The sequence below is a fragment of the Salmo trutta genome, chromosome 19 (genome assembly GCF_901001165.1).
Source record: "Salmo trutta chromosome 19, fSalTru1.1, whole genome shotgun sequence".
NCBI lineage: Eukaryota > Metazoa > Chordata > Actinopteri > Salmoniformes > Salmonidae > Salmo > Salmo trutta.
The window spans coordinates 54,391,182-54,408,375 of NC_042975.1; the positions used below are offsets into that span (position 1 = coordinate 54,391,182).

General features: G+C 42.8%; 1 protein-coding gene across 2 annotated transcripts in view; it reads right to left on the minus strand.

Moving 5' to 3' along the window:
• Positions 1 to 1,293: 1,293 nt before the first annotated feature.
• The window catches only part of LOC115155000 (cilia- and flagella-associated protein 54-like), a 35,252-nt gene continuing 19,351 nt past the window's right edge, over positions 1,294 to 17,194 (minus strand). For both annotated transcript variants that reach the window (XM_029701767.1, XM_029701766.1), the window contains exons 16-18: positions 2,095 to 2,258; positions 1,781 to 1,876; positions 1,294 to 1,322 (exon numbers count right to left, since the gene is read on the minus strand). In XM_029701767.1, coding sequence (XP_029557627.1) covers positions 1,873 to 1,876; positions 2,095 to 2,258 — 168 coding nt within the window. In that variant the 3' untranslated portion in view covers positions 1,294 to 1,322; positions 1,781 to 1,872. The remainder of the gene's footprint in view (positions 1,323 to 1,780; positions 1,877 to 2,094; positions 2,259 to 17,194) is intronic.

The following is a 17,194-nucleotide window of genomic DNA, read 5'->3' on the forward strand; positions in this document are numbered from 1 at the left end:
CTGTTAAAACTAACTTAAAGCAGGTACAGCCTCAGTGTTCACAGTAAACATGCGGCAAGAATTTTTACAACGTTCAAGTTTGCACTCAGCAGACCTGAAATTTGGCCTGTACTAAAAACAAATTGTGGGAACATTGGTGGGGCTGCATTGAAAAGCAACAGAACTGTAATACATACCTATGGCAATATAAAATGTGTACCTGAAGAGGGCAGCAGACAAGGAGAGAACTTGCTGTGTAGGTGTCAGTAGACATTATGTAGAGTAACTTACCTCGTCTCCAGTGCCCACCAGGTTGCTGTCTCCTAGTCTGACTTTCAGGTTGATTCCCTCAGCCTCACGTGCATAGATATGGTACCAGCACACCTGCACCACACCGTGGAGAGACAACATGCTACTGTCTATATAATATGATCTACCATACTATCATTACAGTAAAACACTATCATATGAATCCCTAAAATTGCATCCACAAAGACATACAGTATGTCATTCCTCCCAGATACAGTATGAGAGTAGCATGAGAACATTACTGCCCCTACTTCAGACTGTACTTAGAGTGACAGTTGCTCTGGATATGATCCTCATGATCCCAATCATAATGATCACCATCCTCATGCTGTAGGCTACACAATGATTGCTCCAGACAGGAGTGTCTGCTTAGTGTAGACGTCCTATCACCTGTTCCTCCAGGGCGTAGGGTGCAGGGGTGAAGGTCATGGAGTGGTAGGTACGGGACAGGAGGATAGGAGGAGGAGGTCTAGTGTTTCTCTCCTCCTCTCCTCCTCTCTCCTTCCTCTCTGACAGACCAGAGGAGCTGAACAGCTTCCTCTCCTCCACCTCTGCCTTCTCTATCAGGACAACAGCCTCCTGTGACCAACACAGGAGAATACAAGGAATGGGTGAAAACCTCAATGGTGGGCAAACCTCAAGTAAGGCTAGCAGAACTAGCTATTTATTGTGTATACCAATTAAAGGCATTAGTCATTCTCTTGTAATGTACATATCAACATGACGGACAAGCGAAGCATTTTTATAGAATGGCATTTGTGATATTATGTGTCTCCAATCATAATGTGTCATATCAACAGTAAGACTAGCTGTCGCCATTGGCATCGGCTAATGGGGATCCTAATAAATCAAATCAAATCAAAATCAACATGATATTCAATTGACATTTTCAATGTCATTTTGTGTCTTTACCTCTAGCAGTCTCTTGGTGGCGCTGCTGTTCTGGTCCTTCCTGTGGGACAGCAGAGCCTTCTGGACCAGGAACAGAGCTTTGGAGATCGTATTCTTTCTGATCCGCTCCAGAAGCACTGACTCTGTAAACAGAGGTTTTAGGGATCACACATTCATTATCACAATAATTGGCAATATCTTCTGTTTATAACACATTATGATTATGACACATAGTCTTCCCTGTGGCTCAGTTGGTAGAGCATGGTGTTTGCAATGCCAGCATGGTGTGTGCAACGCCAGGGTTGTAGGTTCGATTCCCACGGGGGGCCAGTACAAAATTGTTAAAAAAAATTTAAAAAATGCTTGAAATGAAATGTATGCATTCACTACTGTAAGTTGCTCTGGATAAGAGCGTCTGCTAAACGACTAAAATGTAAATGTAAAATAACTAATGCATTACCTAAATACATATTCATGAAGTAGTCAAACTTAAGCACAATATCAGCTTGAAATACACAACTGCTTGTGTCAAAGCTGAGAACCTCATGCAGCCATGTAAAGTATGGAGTGCAGGGCCATGGGTGAGTGCTCTCAGTCTCACCTCCTCTGGTGCTGTTAGCCATGGTCTCAGGTATCTCCACACCACCAGGGGGCCTCATAGATCTCCTACTGTCACCAGCATGCTGCTGCAGCTCAGCTAAGGGAAGGTACACAACATACAGAGTGGATGGGTCGAGGGGAAGTGAGGATGGCAGATTTGAGATGATGAGCACAACAATAACTCTTAAGAAGAGAGGGATACAGGTTTGGTTTTGTGTACGTTTCAATGATGATGAAATAGAGGATAATGTCTTGGGAAAGAAAAGCATTCTGGGATGGTGGAGGTCTATCTGTCTGGAGGCCTTGCTGACATACCTGGGCAGGTGTTGAGCAGCTTGAGGGAGACTCTGTGCTGGACAGACAGCAGTTCCAGATGCAGGTCCATGGGAACCAGAGAGAGAGCGAGACGGGGAGGGACTCTTCACCCTCTCTCCCTCTCCTCCTCCTGCAGGGGAATGCATGGCCGGCCCAGCAAACTTCTGTAAATAGAGATGTGTGGTGAGAGACCTGGGCCAAAATAGCTGTCACCTCGGAGGTGGTTGTGTAGAGTCTTGCACAATGCAAAGCACCTAGTGAAAAGCACTAGTCTAGCAATGCAATAATACATTATCATCATTACTATCAGGTAGTAGGGTGTCCACCCAGTGGGTGAAAACGTGCTTTAGTGATTAAATGTATAACATATATTGTACCAAGACAAATGTGATTATTCATGTTCTAAATTGTTCAGGGTTTCTCTAACATTTCATTAACAGTATATCAAAAAAGTTAGATTTCGTAACCCAATACATCCGATAATAAGCACCGAGCTTTGTTGACAGAGCGGCATCTTTCTCGCCAACTTTTGAGGATTTGTCATGTTGTGGTGGTCGTCTTCATAGCTGTTTCCGATGGTTGCAAAAAAGGTAAATTAGCATGACACAAGCTGAATTAAATGTAAAAGGCTTTGAAAATAAAAAGCTTGCGGTAAGCTCAGTGCTCCTTTGACATTTTACAGAGATAAGCTTGTTTTTGTGAGAAATCTTTGAAAAATAACAGGAATTTCGGATGAATAAGAAGCGCATACACTGAGTATGTTCCTAATATTAAGTTGCGACCCCCCTTTCCCCCTATTGCCCTCAGAACCGCCTCAATTCGTCGGGGGAATGGACTCTTCAAGGTGTCGAAAGCATTCCACAGAGATGCTGGCCCAAGTTGACTCCAATGCTTCCCATAGTTGTGTCAAGTTGGCTGGATGTCCTTTGGGTGGTGGACCATTCTTAATGCACACAGGAAACTGTTGAGCATGAAAAAAACCCAGCAGCATTGCCGTTCTTGACACAAACCAGTGCGCCTGGCACCTACTACCATACCCCGTTCAAAGGGCACTTACTGTAAATCTTTTGTCTTGCTCATTCACCCTCTGAATGGCATACACAATCCATGTCACAATGGTCAATGCTGAAAAATCCTTTAACCTGTCTCCTACCCTTCATCTACACTGATTGAAGTGGATTTAACAAGTGACATCAATAAGGGATCATAGCTTTCACCTGGTCAGTCTCTGTCATGGAAATAGCAGGTGTCTTTAATGTTTTGTATACTCAGTGTTTACTAAAATGAAAACACACATGTCATGTCTGAAAATCGATATCTATCTTACTTCAATATTATTTTATGTCCTGTGGATTCGAGAAGAAAGATGACAAGTTCAATGGGAAAGTGAGCCTGTCAGGTAGCCTTCATTCTCGCACACAACCCAGCCTAGCTGACGTCAAAGCTGTTTCATCTTCCTTATTTTTGACCACTTTTTTTCTCTGGCCTCCATTGATTTAGTCACCCAAATTTTGGCCATCCTACAATAGTAAAAAAAAAAAAAAAGTTTTACATAAAATATATATATATATATATACAGTACCAGTAAAAAGTTTGGCACACCTACTCATTCAAGGGTTTTTCTTTATTTTTACTATTTTCTACATTGTAGAATAATAGTGAATACATCAAATCTATGAAATAACACATATGGAATCATTTAGCAACCAAAAACTATTAAACAAACAAAATATATTTTAGATTCTTCAAAATACATCTTTGCAAACTCTTGGCATTCTCTCAACCACCTTCATGAGGTAGTAACCTGGAATGCATTTCAATTAACAACTGTGCCTTGTTAAAAGTTAATTAGTGGAATTTCTGTCCTCCTTAATGCGTTTGAGCCAATCAGTTGTGTTGTGTGACAAGGTAGGGGTGGTATACAGAAGATAGCCCTATTTGGAAAAGACAGAGTCCATATTATGGCAAGAACAGCTCAAATAAGTAGAGAAATGCCAGTCCATCATTACATTAAGACATGAAGGTCAGTCAATCTGGAAAATGTAAAGAACTTAGAAATTTCTTAGAGTGCAGTCGCAAAAACCATCAAGAACTATGATGAAACTGGCTCTCAAGAGGACCGCCACAGGAAAGGAAGACCCAGAGTTACCTCTGCTGCAGAGGATAAGTTCATTAGTGTCTTTGTGAGATGCAAAGTAGGTGAACGGATGATCTCCGCATGTGTGGTTCCCACCGTGAAGCATGGAGGAGGTGGTGTGATGGTGTGGCTGTGCTTTGCTGGTTGACACTGGACAATGACCCAACACACCTCCAGGCTGTGTAAGGGCTATTTGACCAAGAAAGAGAGTGATGGAGTACTGCATCAGATGACCTGGCCTCCACAATCACCCAACCTCGACCCAATTGGGATGGTTTGGGATGAGTTGGACAGCAGAGTGAAGGAAAAGCAGCCAACAAGTGCTCAGCATATGTGACCCGATTCAGTAAACTAGGCGTATGTCGCAAGTCACGACCTTACAGAAGAGTCGTTTGAACGTAAAAAAATATTTATATCAAGGCAAAGGACAGCTATTTGAAGAATATAAAATATATTTTGATTTGTTTAACACTTTTTTTGGTTACTACATGATTCCATGTGTTATTTCACAGATATTTCATATTTTTTTGAAAATGCATTATAAATTGAGGTATCAGATTTACATAAGTATTCAGACCTTTTACTCAGTACTTTGTTGAAGCACCTTTGGCAGCGATTACATGCTCGAGTGTTCTTGGGTATGACGCTACAAGCTTGGCAGACAAGTATTTAAGACGTTTCTCCCATTCCTCTCTGCAGATCCTCTCAAGCTCTGTCAGGTTGGATGGGGAGCGTCACTGCACAGCTATTTTCAGGTCTCTCCAGAGATGTTAGAGGTATTGCAATGATTCCTGTATTGAAAATGTGAAAAATACTTGTTGGTCTGCTGTAGAATATCCTGAAGCTGCACTTGAAACATTAATGATATTGCTTCTTCCGGTTACTGACAGGCATGAACCCATAAAAAACTGACTGTTAAAACGGCCAAATCCCCATGGATAGATGATGAATTGAAAAACTGAGAGGGATGAGGGTAAGGGTAAGGCAAATACATTTTATATACACAAAAGTAGTGGACACCCCTTCAAATTAGTGGATTCAGCTATTTCAGCCACACCTGTTGCTGACAGGTGTATAAAATCGAGTGAACAGTCATGCAATCTCCACAGACAAGCATTGCCAGTAGAATGGCCTTACTGAAGAGCTCAGTGACTTTCAACATGGCACCGTCATTTTTTTTAAGAATTTAAGAACAAATTCTTATTTACAATGACGGCCTACACCGGCCAAACCCGAACGACGCTGGGCCAATTGTGCGCCACCCTATGGGACTCCCGATCACAGCCGGTTGTGATACAGCCTGGATACAAACCAGGGTGTCTGTAGTGACGCCTCTAACACTGAGATGCAGTGCCTTAGACCGCTGCACCACTCGGGGATAAGATGCCACCTTTCCGACAAGTCAGTTTGTCAAATTTCTGTCCCGCTAAAGCTTCCCTGGTCAACTGTAAGTGCTGTTATTGTGAAGTGGAAACGTCTAGGAGCAACAACGGCTCAGCTACGAAGTGGTAGGCCACACAAGCTCACAGAACGGGACTGCTGAGTGCTGAAGCATGTAAAAATCATCTGTCCTTGGTTACAACACTCACTACCAAGTTCCAAACTGCCTTTGGAAGAAACGTCAGCACAAGAACTGTTCGTCGGGAGCTAAATTACAGTGGCAAGAAAAATTATGTGAACCCTTTGGAAATACCTGGATTTCTGCATAAATTGGTCATAACATTTGATCTGATCTTCATCTAGGTCACAATTCTACATTTTCATGTCTTTATTGAACACACTGTGTAAACATTCACAGTGCAAGGTGGAAAAAGTATATGTGAACCCTTGGAGTTAATAACTGGTTGATCCTCCATTGGCATCAATAACCTTAACCAAACATTTTCTGTAGTTACGGATCAGACCTGCACAATTGTCAGGAGGAATTTTGGACCATTCCTCTTTACAAAACTGTACAGCAATATTCGTGAGATGTCTGGTGTGAACTGCTCTCGAGGTCATGCCACATCATCTCAAATCGGGTTCAGGTCAGGACTCTGACTGGGCCACTCCAGAAGGCGTATTTTCTTCTGTTGAAGCCATTCTGTTGTTGATTTACTTCTGTGTTTTGGGTTGTTGTCCTGCTGCATCACCCACCTTCTGTTGAGCTTCAATTGGCGGACAGATAGCCTATATTCTCCTGCAAAATGTCTTGATAAACTTGGGAATTCATTTTACGGTGATAGCAAGCTGTCCAGGACCTGAGGCAGCAAAGCAGCCCCAAACCATGATGCTCCCTTCACCATACTTTACAGTTAGGATGAGGTTTTGATGTTGTGTGCTGGGCTTTTTTTCTCCACACAGTGTTGTGTTCCTTCCAAACATCTGAACTTTAGTTTTATCTGTCCACAGAATATTTTGCCAGTAGCGCTGTGGAACATCCAGGTACTCTTTAGCGAACTTCAGACATGCAGCAATGTTTTTTAGGACAGCAGTGGCTTCTTCCGTGGTGTCCTCCCATGAACACCATTCTATTGTTTTACGTATTGTTTATTCGTCAATGGAGATGCTAGCATGTTCCAGAGATTTCTGTAAGTCTTTAGCTGACACTCTAGGTTTCTTCTTAACATCATTGAGCATTCTGCGCTGTGTTCTTGCAGTCATCTTTGCAGGACGGCCACTTCTAGGGAGAGTAGCAACAGTGCTGAACTTTATCCATTTATAGACAATTTGTCTTTGGTATCAGTTATTTTGGTGTTATGAAATCTCTCAGCAGCTCTGGCTGCAACTTGCTGAATTGCAGGAGCTATATGTTCTCTCATTGTCATCAAAATACTTTGTACCCGTGTGAATCATATGTTTGGTACCATATAATGTGTTGCTTGACAGACTTTAAGGCACTTTGGCACCATAGCTTTCTGACTGACATGACAGGGAATTGCAGTTTCTCTCTAAAAGATTTCCCATTGGACTCACATAAAATGAAGACCATAGGGTGATTTGCCTGGGTGCTGCTGTTGTGAGCTGTGGTGTCTGGAGTGATGTTCTTTGGATGGAGTGGGATGGGGACCACAGTTGGCCTTTCGTTGTCTTCCTTTCTCCTGAGGATCCCAGCATGGCTGCGCTGGCGCTGGTGATCTGGGGCTGGGATGTGAGGATCTTAGAGAGGTCTGGTCAGACCCATCTGATGAGGGTAAAGTGCTGGTGTGGGAGGAGTTGTACTGGGTCTGGTTACTGACCTCTGTGTTGTAGAAATTATATGACTGCTGACAACTCCCTTTGTGGCTCCTGCCTGATGTCAGCTACCTCTCGCCTCATGATGCTCTCGACCGTTGCCAGTTTCTCTCTCAGCTCCTCCTTATCCTGCCTCAGAACTGTCACCTCACCACAAAGCTCATTCACCTCTACCTCCAGTAGGGAGATACTCCCAAAGCCAGCTAGCTCGCGCCTCTGACATTCATCCTAGCTTTACTATCAACTGGCTAGCATCATCAGTCAGCTTTAGATGTGAAAGGGGAAAAAATGAATATTTGCTAGTTAACCATCTGATAATGTTGATAAATGCCATTAGCAAGCTAGCTAGCTAGCTAAATTGCAACTTGTTCTTGGAGTTTATTCACAAGGTTAGATAGAAATAGATCCACAAATGATATTATTCTCTGTCATGCAGAATTGTAAGCGTGTAACTTCAGAAGTTTATTCAATAATACAGACATGGGTGATTTCTGAATGAACTGTGTGAAAGTTTTTGTTCAATTTAGACCACAGTTAGTTGACTGAGGTGTAAGTGAAGTGCTGAAAAAAAAAGATATGAAAACACTCCTGTAAAAAACCTGTGGCTGGCATGACTTCAATTGACTAAATAGATTTGTCATCTGATTTCTAGGAGCCTGGTGGAGATAGATACAACCATACTCTAAGGCAGGATTCCTGCCGGACATTTCCCTGCATCCAGGTTGAGGTCTGCTACCAGCTGGAACATGGAGCACTCCATGTCAGTGTCAGCCATAAATATTTTTTCTGTATATACAGTGCATTCGGAAAGTATTCAGACCCTTGACTTTTTCCACATTGTGTTACATTACAGCCTTATTCTAAAACTGATCAAATATTTTTTGCCCTCATCAATCTATGCACAATACCCCATAATGACAAAGCGAAAACAGGTTTTTATACATTTTTGCTAATTTATTAAAAGTAAAAAACAGAAATACCTTCTTTACAAAAGTATTCAGACCCTTTGCTATGAGACTCGAAATTGAGCTCAGGTGCATCCTGTTTCCATTGATCATCCTTGAGATGTTCTTTAATGGAAGCCTCTCCAACAAAATCCAGGTAGAATCAGGAATTCCCCTAGGCATCTGTCTAGGCCCTTATTTACAGTAACCCTGGATTGTAAACTGTCATCGTCAAAACATATTGAAACAACAGTAGCCAGGAAGGGGAGAAGTCTGTCCATAATAAAGCGCTAATCTGCCTTCTTAACCTGTTGGGGCTAGGGGGCAGTATTGACAATTTCAGAAAAAATATGTTCCCATATTAAACTGGATTAAGCTAGGATATGCATATTATTAGTAGATTTGGATAGAAAACACTCTGAAGTTTCTAAAACCGTTTGAATGGTGTCTGTGAGTATAACAGAACTCATATGGCAAGCAAAAACCTGAGAGAAATTCTACCAGGAAGTGGAAATCTGGGTGCATGGGCTCTCTTCAAGTCGTTTCCTATTGAATACACGGTGACGTAGTAATAATTGTGCACTTCCTACGGCTTCCACTAGATGTCGACAGTCTTTACAAAGTTGTTTGAAGCGTCTACGATGAACAGAGCCCGAATGACAAGGAGGGGAAGTTGTTGAGGCAGGGGGTGACATCACTTCTTGGGGCACGTTCACGAGGGAGGATCCTCCCGTTCCAAAACCTTTATCAAGACACAGGAACCGTCCGGTTGAAATATTATTGAATCTTCACTTTCTGAAGGCCCTAAAGATTGATGTTTTACAACGTTTGACATGTTTGAACGAACGTAAATACAACTTTTTTTACTTTTCGTTGCGACATCGTCCGAGCGCTTTCTACACTTGGAGTAGCTTACTGGACGCACGAACAACAAGGAGTTATTTGGACATAAATTATGGACTTTATCGAACAAAACATTTGTTGGGGACCTGGGATTCCTTGAAGTGCCTTCTGATGAAGATGATCAAAGGTAAGGGAATATTTCTAATGCAATGTATGATTTTAGATGACTCGAAGATGGCGGCTATCTGTATAGCCTAGTGTATTTTTCTGAGCTCAGAACTCAGATTATTGCAAAGAGTGCTTTCCTCATGAAGCTTTTTGAAATCTTTCATAGCGTTTGCATAAAGGAGATGTTCATCTATAATTCTTTGAATGACAGTTTAATTTTGTATCAATGTTTATGACAAGTATTTTGTAAATTGTGGCGCTGATTCACCGGCAGTATTTGAGGGAAAATATTTTCTGAACGTCACGCGCCGATGTAAAATGCTATTTTTATATATAAATATGAACTTTATCGAACAAATGCATGTATTGTCTAACATGATGTCCTAGGAGTGTCATCTGATGAAGATCGTCAAAGGTTAGTGCTGCATTTAGCTGTGTTTTGGGTATTTGTGATGCATGCTAGTTGCTTAGAAAATGGCTGTGTGGTTATTGTGTCGATGTACTCTCCTAACACAAGAAGTGTATCTATAAAATGGTGTAAAATAGTCCTATGTTTGAGAACTTTGAATTATGACATTTTGTGGTTTTAAATCTGGCGCTCTGATTTTTCACTGGCTGTCCCACTACCCTAGAGGTTAACCCACCGTTCCTAGGCCGTCATTGAATATAAGAATGTGTTCTTAACTGACTTGCCTAGTTAAATAAAAGGTCTAAAAAAAATATTATAATAATAAAAAAATCGGCCAAATCGGCGTCCAAAAATACCGATTTCCGATTGTTATGAAAACTTGAAATCGGCCCTAATTAATCGGCCATTCCGATTAATCGGTCGACCTCTACTTTACAGGGTTGCTACTGGTGTGTAAAATGGTTAGACTCTACCAGACCAGAAAATGGTAAGACCCTCAATCTCTTGAGTTAAGAAGATAAAGACTACATCGGAACATTCAGTCTGCAGCTGTTTAAGTACTTTAGTCTAGTAAACTCGACCGAGGACCACAGCGTGTGTACCTTTGAGGATCCACTCTAACGAAGATGAGAGGGGAAGAACATTGCCCGATCAAACGACCATTGGTACGTCTGATGTATCCATTCTAAAAGAGACTTCCAGAACAAAGGAAAACCTACTACAACTACTAAGGACATGGTCCAGAGACTTGCACAACTAGAGACTTTCTGTCAAACTATTCGTCACAGACTGATGGGGAGATTTCAACAGAGCGAGACGACGAAGACATACAAGCGTAAATACACTGCTCAAAAAAATAAAGGGAACACTAAAATAACACATCCTAGATCTGAATGAATGAAATAATCTTATTAAATACTTTTTCTTTACATAGTTGAATGTGCTGACAACAAAATCACACAAAAAGAATCAATGGAAATCCAATTTATCAACCCATGGAGGTCTGGATTTGGAGTCACACTCAAAATTAAAGTGGAAAAACCACATTACAGGCTGATCCCACTTTGATGTAATGTCCTTAAAACAAGTCAAAATTAGCGCTCAGTAGTGTGTGTGGCTCCACGTGCCTGTATGACCTCCTACAAGCCTCTGGGCATGCTCCTGATGAGGTGGCGGATGGTCTCCTGAGGGATCTCCTCCCAGACCTGGACTAAAGCATCCGCCAACTCCTGGACAGTCTGTGGTGCAACGTGGCGTTGGTGGATGGAGCGAGACATGATGTCACAGATTCAGGTCTGGGGAACGGGCGGGCCAGTCCATAGCATCAATGCCTTCCTCTCAGGAACTGCTGACACACTCCAGCCACATGAGGTCTAGCATTGTCTTGCATTAGGAGGAACTCAGGGCCAACCGCACCAGCATATGGTCTCACAAGGGGTCTGAGGATCTCATCTCGGTACCTAATGGCAGTCAGGCTACCTCTGGCGAGCACATGGAGGGCTGTGCGGCCCCCCAAAGAAATGCCACCCCACACCATGACTGACCCACCGCCAAACCGGTCATGCTGGAGGATGTTGCAGGCAGCAGAACGTTCTCCACGGCGTCTCCAGACTCTGTCACGTCTGTCACATATGCTCAGTGTGAACCTGCTTTCATCTGTGAAGAGCACAGGGCACCAGTGGCGAATTTGCCAATCTTGGTGTTCTCTGGTGTTACGGATACAGGTAGTGTGTATCCTGTATTTGTATTTCTTTTTCTCTCCTTCTCCTCCTCACAGGTGACAATCATCACTCCCCAATCAGTCATCAATCAGTCCCCAAACAGAAGTCACCTGCTCCTCTTCCCTCACCCAATCACAGTCCCTTTCCCTTGGTTTAAAAACCCCAGTCAGTTACTCTCTCTCTAGCTCATTCTCACTCTGTGATCAATCTTTGTGTTCATTCTCTCAATCGCGCTTGTGTCCAATCGCTATCTCCCTGTGTCCCTCTCTCTATATTGATCTATTTGTTTTTGCAACTACCATGTCACATTTGTCCGGTAATCCTGTGAGTGTTGTTTGTTGTTTGGTGGGAAAAGGGGGTACCAAGACAAGTCGCCCATGGGCATACATTACCCGTAGGAATACTTTGTCTAAGTACCCTAGTTAGAACTGGGCGGACCACCCACTGTATTTTTGGTGTAGTTAGCTAGCTGTTGTGGAAATAGGCTAGTCTAGCTTAGTGGTATTTTTGGCTTATTGTTTCTTTGCTTGGGTCCAGCTCAGCCCCTTTTCTCACACCCCTTACGTGTGTTTAAAATAAACCTTTTGAGTTTGACGGTAGATTCAGTTGTCTGTGGTTTTTGGTTCTCACTGTTACTTGTCACGATTATAATTTGCATGATTTATGTTACGGGTCTCGTATCCATCCCCCTAGACTGCTGGGCCAAAGGGATTCGTAACATAAGTGGGAGCTCATCCGGGAACTGTCATTACTGACACCCATGCAAGTTATTGTGTGGTTAGTTCGGTGTTTGCTATTTGTTGGCTCTTGTGTTTGGTAGTAGTTCAAGATGGCTACTTTTGAGTTACAATCCTTTTTGGATAACCCTTCGTGGGAGCTTTTTGACAAATGTCGAAGAGTTGATTTAATGACCTTGGCTGACCATTATTCGTTGTCTATTTCGCACAATTAGTTAAGGCGGAGGTTAAGAAACTAGTGTTAAATGTATTGTTAGAAGAGCAGGTGCTTGTGTTACCGCTGCCTGAACCTATTACCCCTGTAGGGGATGTTGCTGCTCCTGTAAGCCCGTCGGTGTCTGAGACCGAGGGCGAGGCTAAAGCTCCAGCCACATTGCCCCGTTTTGATCCGCTCTCCCCAATGTCAACTGGTGATGCTAGAAGGGATGTCCGTTCTATACAGTTTCAACTGAAGCGGGAGAGAGGGCCCAAATTAGGCGAGAAAATCTCCAGTTAGAAATGTGTAAACTTGAAAAAGAACGAGAACAGCGGCAGTTAGAGTTGGAAATTTGTAAAATTGAGGCAGAAAGAGAACAGCGGCAGATGGATTTCAAAATGCGCCAAATGGAACTGGAGGCAGAGACAGCGAGGCTAGCCTTCGTTCCTACTGTGCTTGTTGTCAACCTTTTGTTGTTAACCAAAAGGTTGATAACAAGCTTGCTAAATGTTTTTCTAGTGTTGTCTCAATGGAAGAGGTAAAGAAGAAGAACGTGGCTTACTTTCTTGATGGTAATCTCCTCATGCGTAAATGGACATCCCATGGTGACGCGGATGGAGATTGGAATGCTGTTTACCAAATAGTGATTCCTACAGCCTTTCGACAAAATGTGTTATCCCTTGCTCATGATCACCAGTGGTCTGGTCATTTAGGAATCACAAAGACTTATGATCGGATCCTTCAACATTTCTTTTGGCCAGGTTTAAAACAAGATGTGGCTCAGTTCTGTCGGACATGCCACACATGTCAGATAACAGGAAAACCAAATCAGGTTATTCCTCCCGCTCCTCTTGTCCTATACCTGTCATAGGTGAACCATTTGAACATGTGGTGGTTGATTGTGTTGGACCGTTACCGAAGACAAAATCGGGTAACCAGTTTTCTGTTAACAATTATGTGTATGGCAACAAGATACCCCTAAGCCATTCCTCTGAGAAGGATTACAGCTCCGGTAGTGAGTAAAGCCTTAATTAAGTTCTTCACGACATTCGGGTTACCTAAGGTGGTATAAACTGATCAAGGTACAAATTTCCTGTCTAAGCTCTTCATGCGGTGTTAGCTACCTTAGTGCTGCGGTAGTGCTGCGGCGTTAGCTACCTTAGTGACTGCGGCGTTAGCTACCTTAGTGCTGCGGCGTTAGCTACCTTAGTGCTGCGGCGTTAGCTACCTTAGTGCTGCGGCGTTAGCTACCTTAGTGCTGCGGCGTTAGCTACCTTAGTGCTGCGGCGTTAGCTACTTAGTGCTGCGGCGTTAGCTACCTTAGTGCTGCGGCGTTTAGCTACCTTAGTGCTGCGGCGTTAGCTACCTTAGTGCTGCGGTGTTAGCTACCTTAGTGCGGTACCTTGGTGTTAGCTACCTTAGTGCTGCGGTGTTAGCTACCTTAGTGCTGTGAAGACTGTTTAGGAAAGGGCTCTGGTCTGTTAGTGCTAGGCATGGTCTACTGGAATAACCCCTATGCTGTTAACATGGTGTTACTAAGCATTGAACAGGCTCCCAGCTGACCTTGTGTGTGCCGGTGCTCTCCGGACCAGATTGAAATGTCCTCTCAATGGGAAGATTCACCCATTCTTTTTTTTTTTAATATGATAGTTTTTGGGCATCTGAGTGATGTTCGGTTGATTCCCGGGGTTATTTCATGCTCATGTGTATACGAGTTCTTGATCAGAAACTCTGGCAATAATACAGCCGGTACAATGCAAAACTGTTTTTGATAATTCTTTATCTTTAACTTGATTGCTGATTTCCAAACATTTGAGACACAAAAAGGGTTCTGATAATGTGTTTGCAGATGCTTTGTCTCGTGTGTAATAATTTTTGTATGTTTCGGAAGATTGACTTTGATCTTGTGAGTATTCATTGTACAGACTTTTGTATATACTCTGTACATACTTTTGGTCGCAATCCCCCCCGAGGGTTGCTCTTTTAAGGGTGGGAGTGTTACGGATACAGGTAGTGTGTATCCTGTATTTGTATTTCTTTTCTCTCCTTCTCCTCCTCACAGGTGACAATCATCACTCCCCAATCAGTCATCAATCAGTCCCCAAACAGAAGTCACCTGCTCCTCTTCCCTCACCCAATCACAGTCCCTTTCCCTTGGTTTAAAAACCCCAGTCAGTTACTCTCTCTCTAGCTCATTCTCACTCTGTGATCAATCTTTGTGTCCATTCTCTCAATCGCTCTTGTGTCCAATCGCTATCTCCCTGTGTCCCTCTCTCTATATTGATCTCTTTTGTTTTTGCAACTACATGTCACATTTGTCCGGTAATCCTGTGAGTGTTGTTTGTTTGTTTGGTGGGAAAAGGGGGTACCAAGACAAGTCGCCCATGGGCATACATTACCCAGAGGAATACTTTGTCTAAGTACCCTAGTTAGAACTGGGCAGACCACCCACTGTATTTTTGGTTAGTTAGCTAGCTGTTGTGGAAATAGGCTAGTCTAGCTTAGGGGTATTTTTGGCTTATGGTTCTTTGCTTGGGTCCAGCTCAGCCCCTTTCTCACACCCCTTTACCGTGTGTTTAAAATAAACCTTTTGAGTTTGACGGTAGATTCAGTTGTCTGTGGTTTTTGGTTCTCACTGTTACTTGTCACGATTATAATTTGCATGATTTATGTCACGGGTCTCGTATCCATCCCCCCTAGACTGCTGGGCCAAAGGGATTCGTAACATCTGGCAAATGCCTAACGTCCTGCATGGTGTTGGGCTGAAAGCACAACCCCCACCTGTGGACGTCGGGCCCTCATACCACCCTCATGGAGTCTGTTTCTGACCGTTTGAGCAGACACATGCACATTTGTGGCCTGCTGGAGGTCATTTTTCAGGGCTCTGGCAGTGCTTCTCCTGCTCCTCCTTGCACAAAGGCAGAGGTAGCGGTCCTGCTGCTGGGTTGTTGCCCTCCTACGGCCTCCTCCACGTCTCCTGATGTACTGGCCTGTCTCCTGGTAGCGCCTCCATGCTCTGGACACTACGCTGACAGACACAGCAAACCTTCTTGCCACAGCTCGCATTGATGTGCCATCCTGGATGAGCTGCACTACCTGAGCCACTTGTGTGGGTTGTAGACTCTGTCTCATGCTACCACCAGAGTGAAAGCACCGCCAGCATTCAAAAGTGACCAAAACATCAGCCAGGAAGCATAGGAACTGAGAAGTAGTCTGTGGTCACCACCTGCAGAACCACTCCTTTATTGGGGGTGTCTTGCTAATTGCCTATAATTTCCACCTGTTGTCTACTCCATTTGCACAACAGCATGTGAAATGTATTGTCAATCAGTGTTGCTTCCTAAGTGTACAGTTTGATTTCACAGAAGTGTGATTGACTTGGAGTTACATTGTGTTGTTTAAGTGTTCCCTTAATTTTTTTTAGCAGTATATGTACATTGCGCTTCTAAATCCGAATGAGCGGTTGTTAGGGTGCTAAATATCCACACTTACGATGAGGGTATTATTCAACTGTCTGTACGATTGTTGAATTCCTTTGTCTCTCCTTCCACTTTCTTTCCCAACCCCTTTTCATTGTGTACCCAGCCGTCATATCGGGTTTGTCCACTAGGGGGTTTTCATTACATTGTTAGTAATCAACGTATAATCTATTGTTTATGGATTTCTGTGTGATTCTTTCATTAGTTAGTAAATAAATAATCAAGCCAATTTGTGTAAGCTGATTCATCATGGAGACTTGGGTTTGTGCAGATTTATAGGACATTACAACGTTCAGAATGAGACTGAAATAGGAGCAAATGATTAATGGATGACGGATAGTATATCGAGATATTCAGATATTTTTGGTTAATTCCGGACCCGGTAACTCGTTAAATAAACTTTTCCCGTGGTGCCCTAGATTACTGCTTAATTAATTGTTATGATTATTTAATCGCTTAATAATTGAGCGTGGTATGTAATTATTCGATGAATAGCCGCCATCGCATTAATGGTAACAACGTCACGACACCATAAACATGTCTAATCCTGGAGTAACTTGCTGTCGGTTTGGCAGGAGGCCTTGGTCAATGGGAGGTCAAGGGTGAAGAGCTGAGGGCTTACAGTGGAGTGAGAGCGAAGTTACAGACATGAAGATACAACTTGGTTGAGCTGGTTGAGAGAATGCCAAGAGTGTGTAAAGCTGTCATCAAGGCAAAGGGTGGCTATTTGAAAAATCTTAAATATTAACACTTTTTGGTTACCACATGATTCCATATGTGTTATTTCATAGTTTTGATGTCTTAATCAAATAAAGAAAAACCCTTGAATGAGTAGGCGTTCTAAAACTTTGACCGGTAGTGTATACTTAACAAAAATATAAACGCAACATGTAAAGTGTTGATCCCATGTTTCATGAGCTGAAATAAAACATCCCAGAAATTATCCATACGCACAAAAAGCTTATTTTTCTCAAGTTCTGTGCAAAACTCTATTTACATCCCTGTTAGTGAGCATTTATTCTTGCCAATATAATCCATCTACCTGACAGGTGTGGCATATCAAGAAGCTGATTAAACAGCATCATCATTACACAGGTGCACCTTGTGCTGGGGACAATAAAAGGCCACTCTAAAATATGCAGTTTTGTCACACAATGTCACAGATGTCTCAAGTTGAAGGAGCTTGCAATTAGCATGTTGACTGCAAGAATGTCCACTACAGCTGTTGTCAGTGAATTGAATGTCAATTTCTC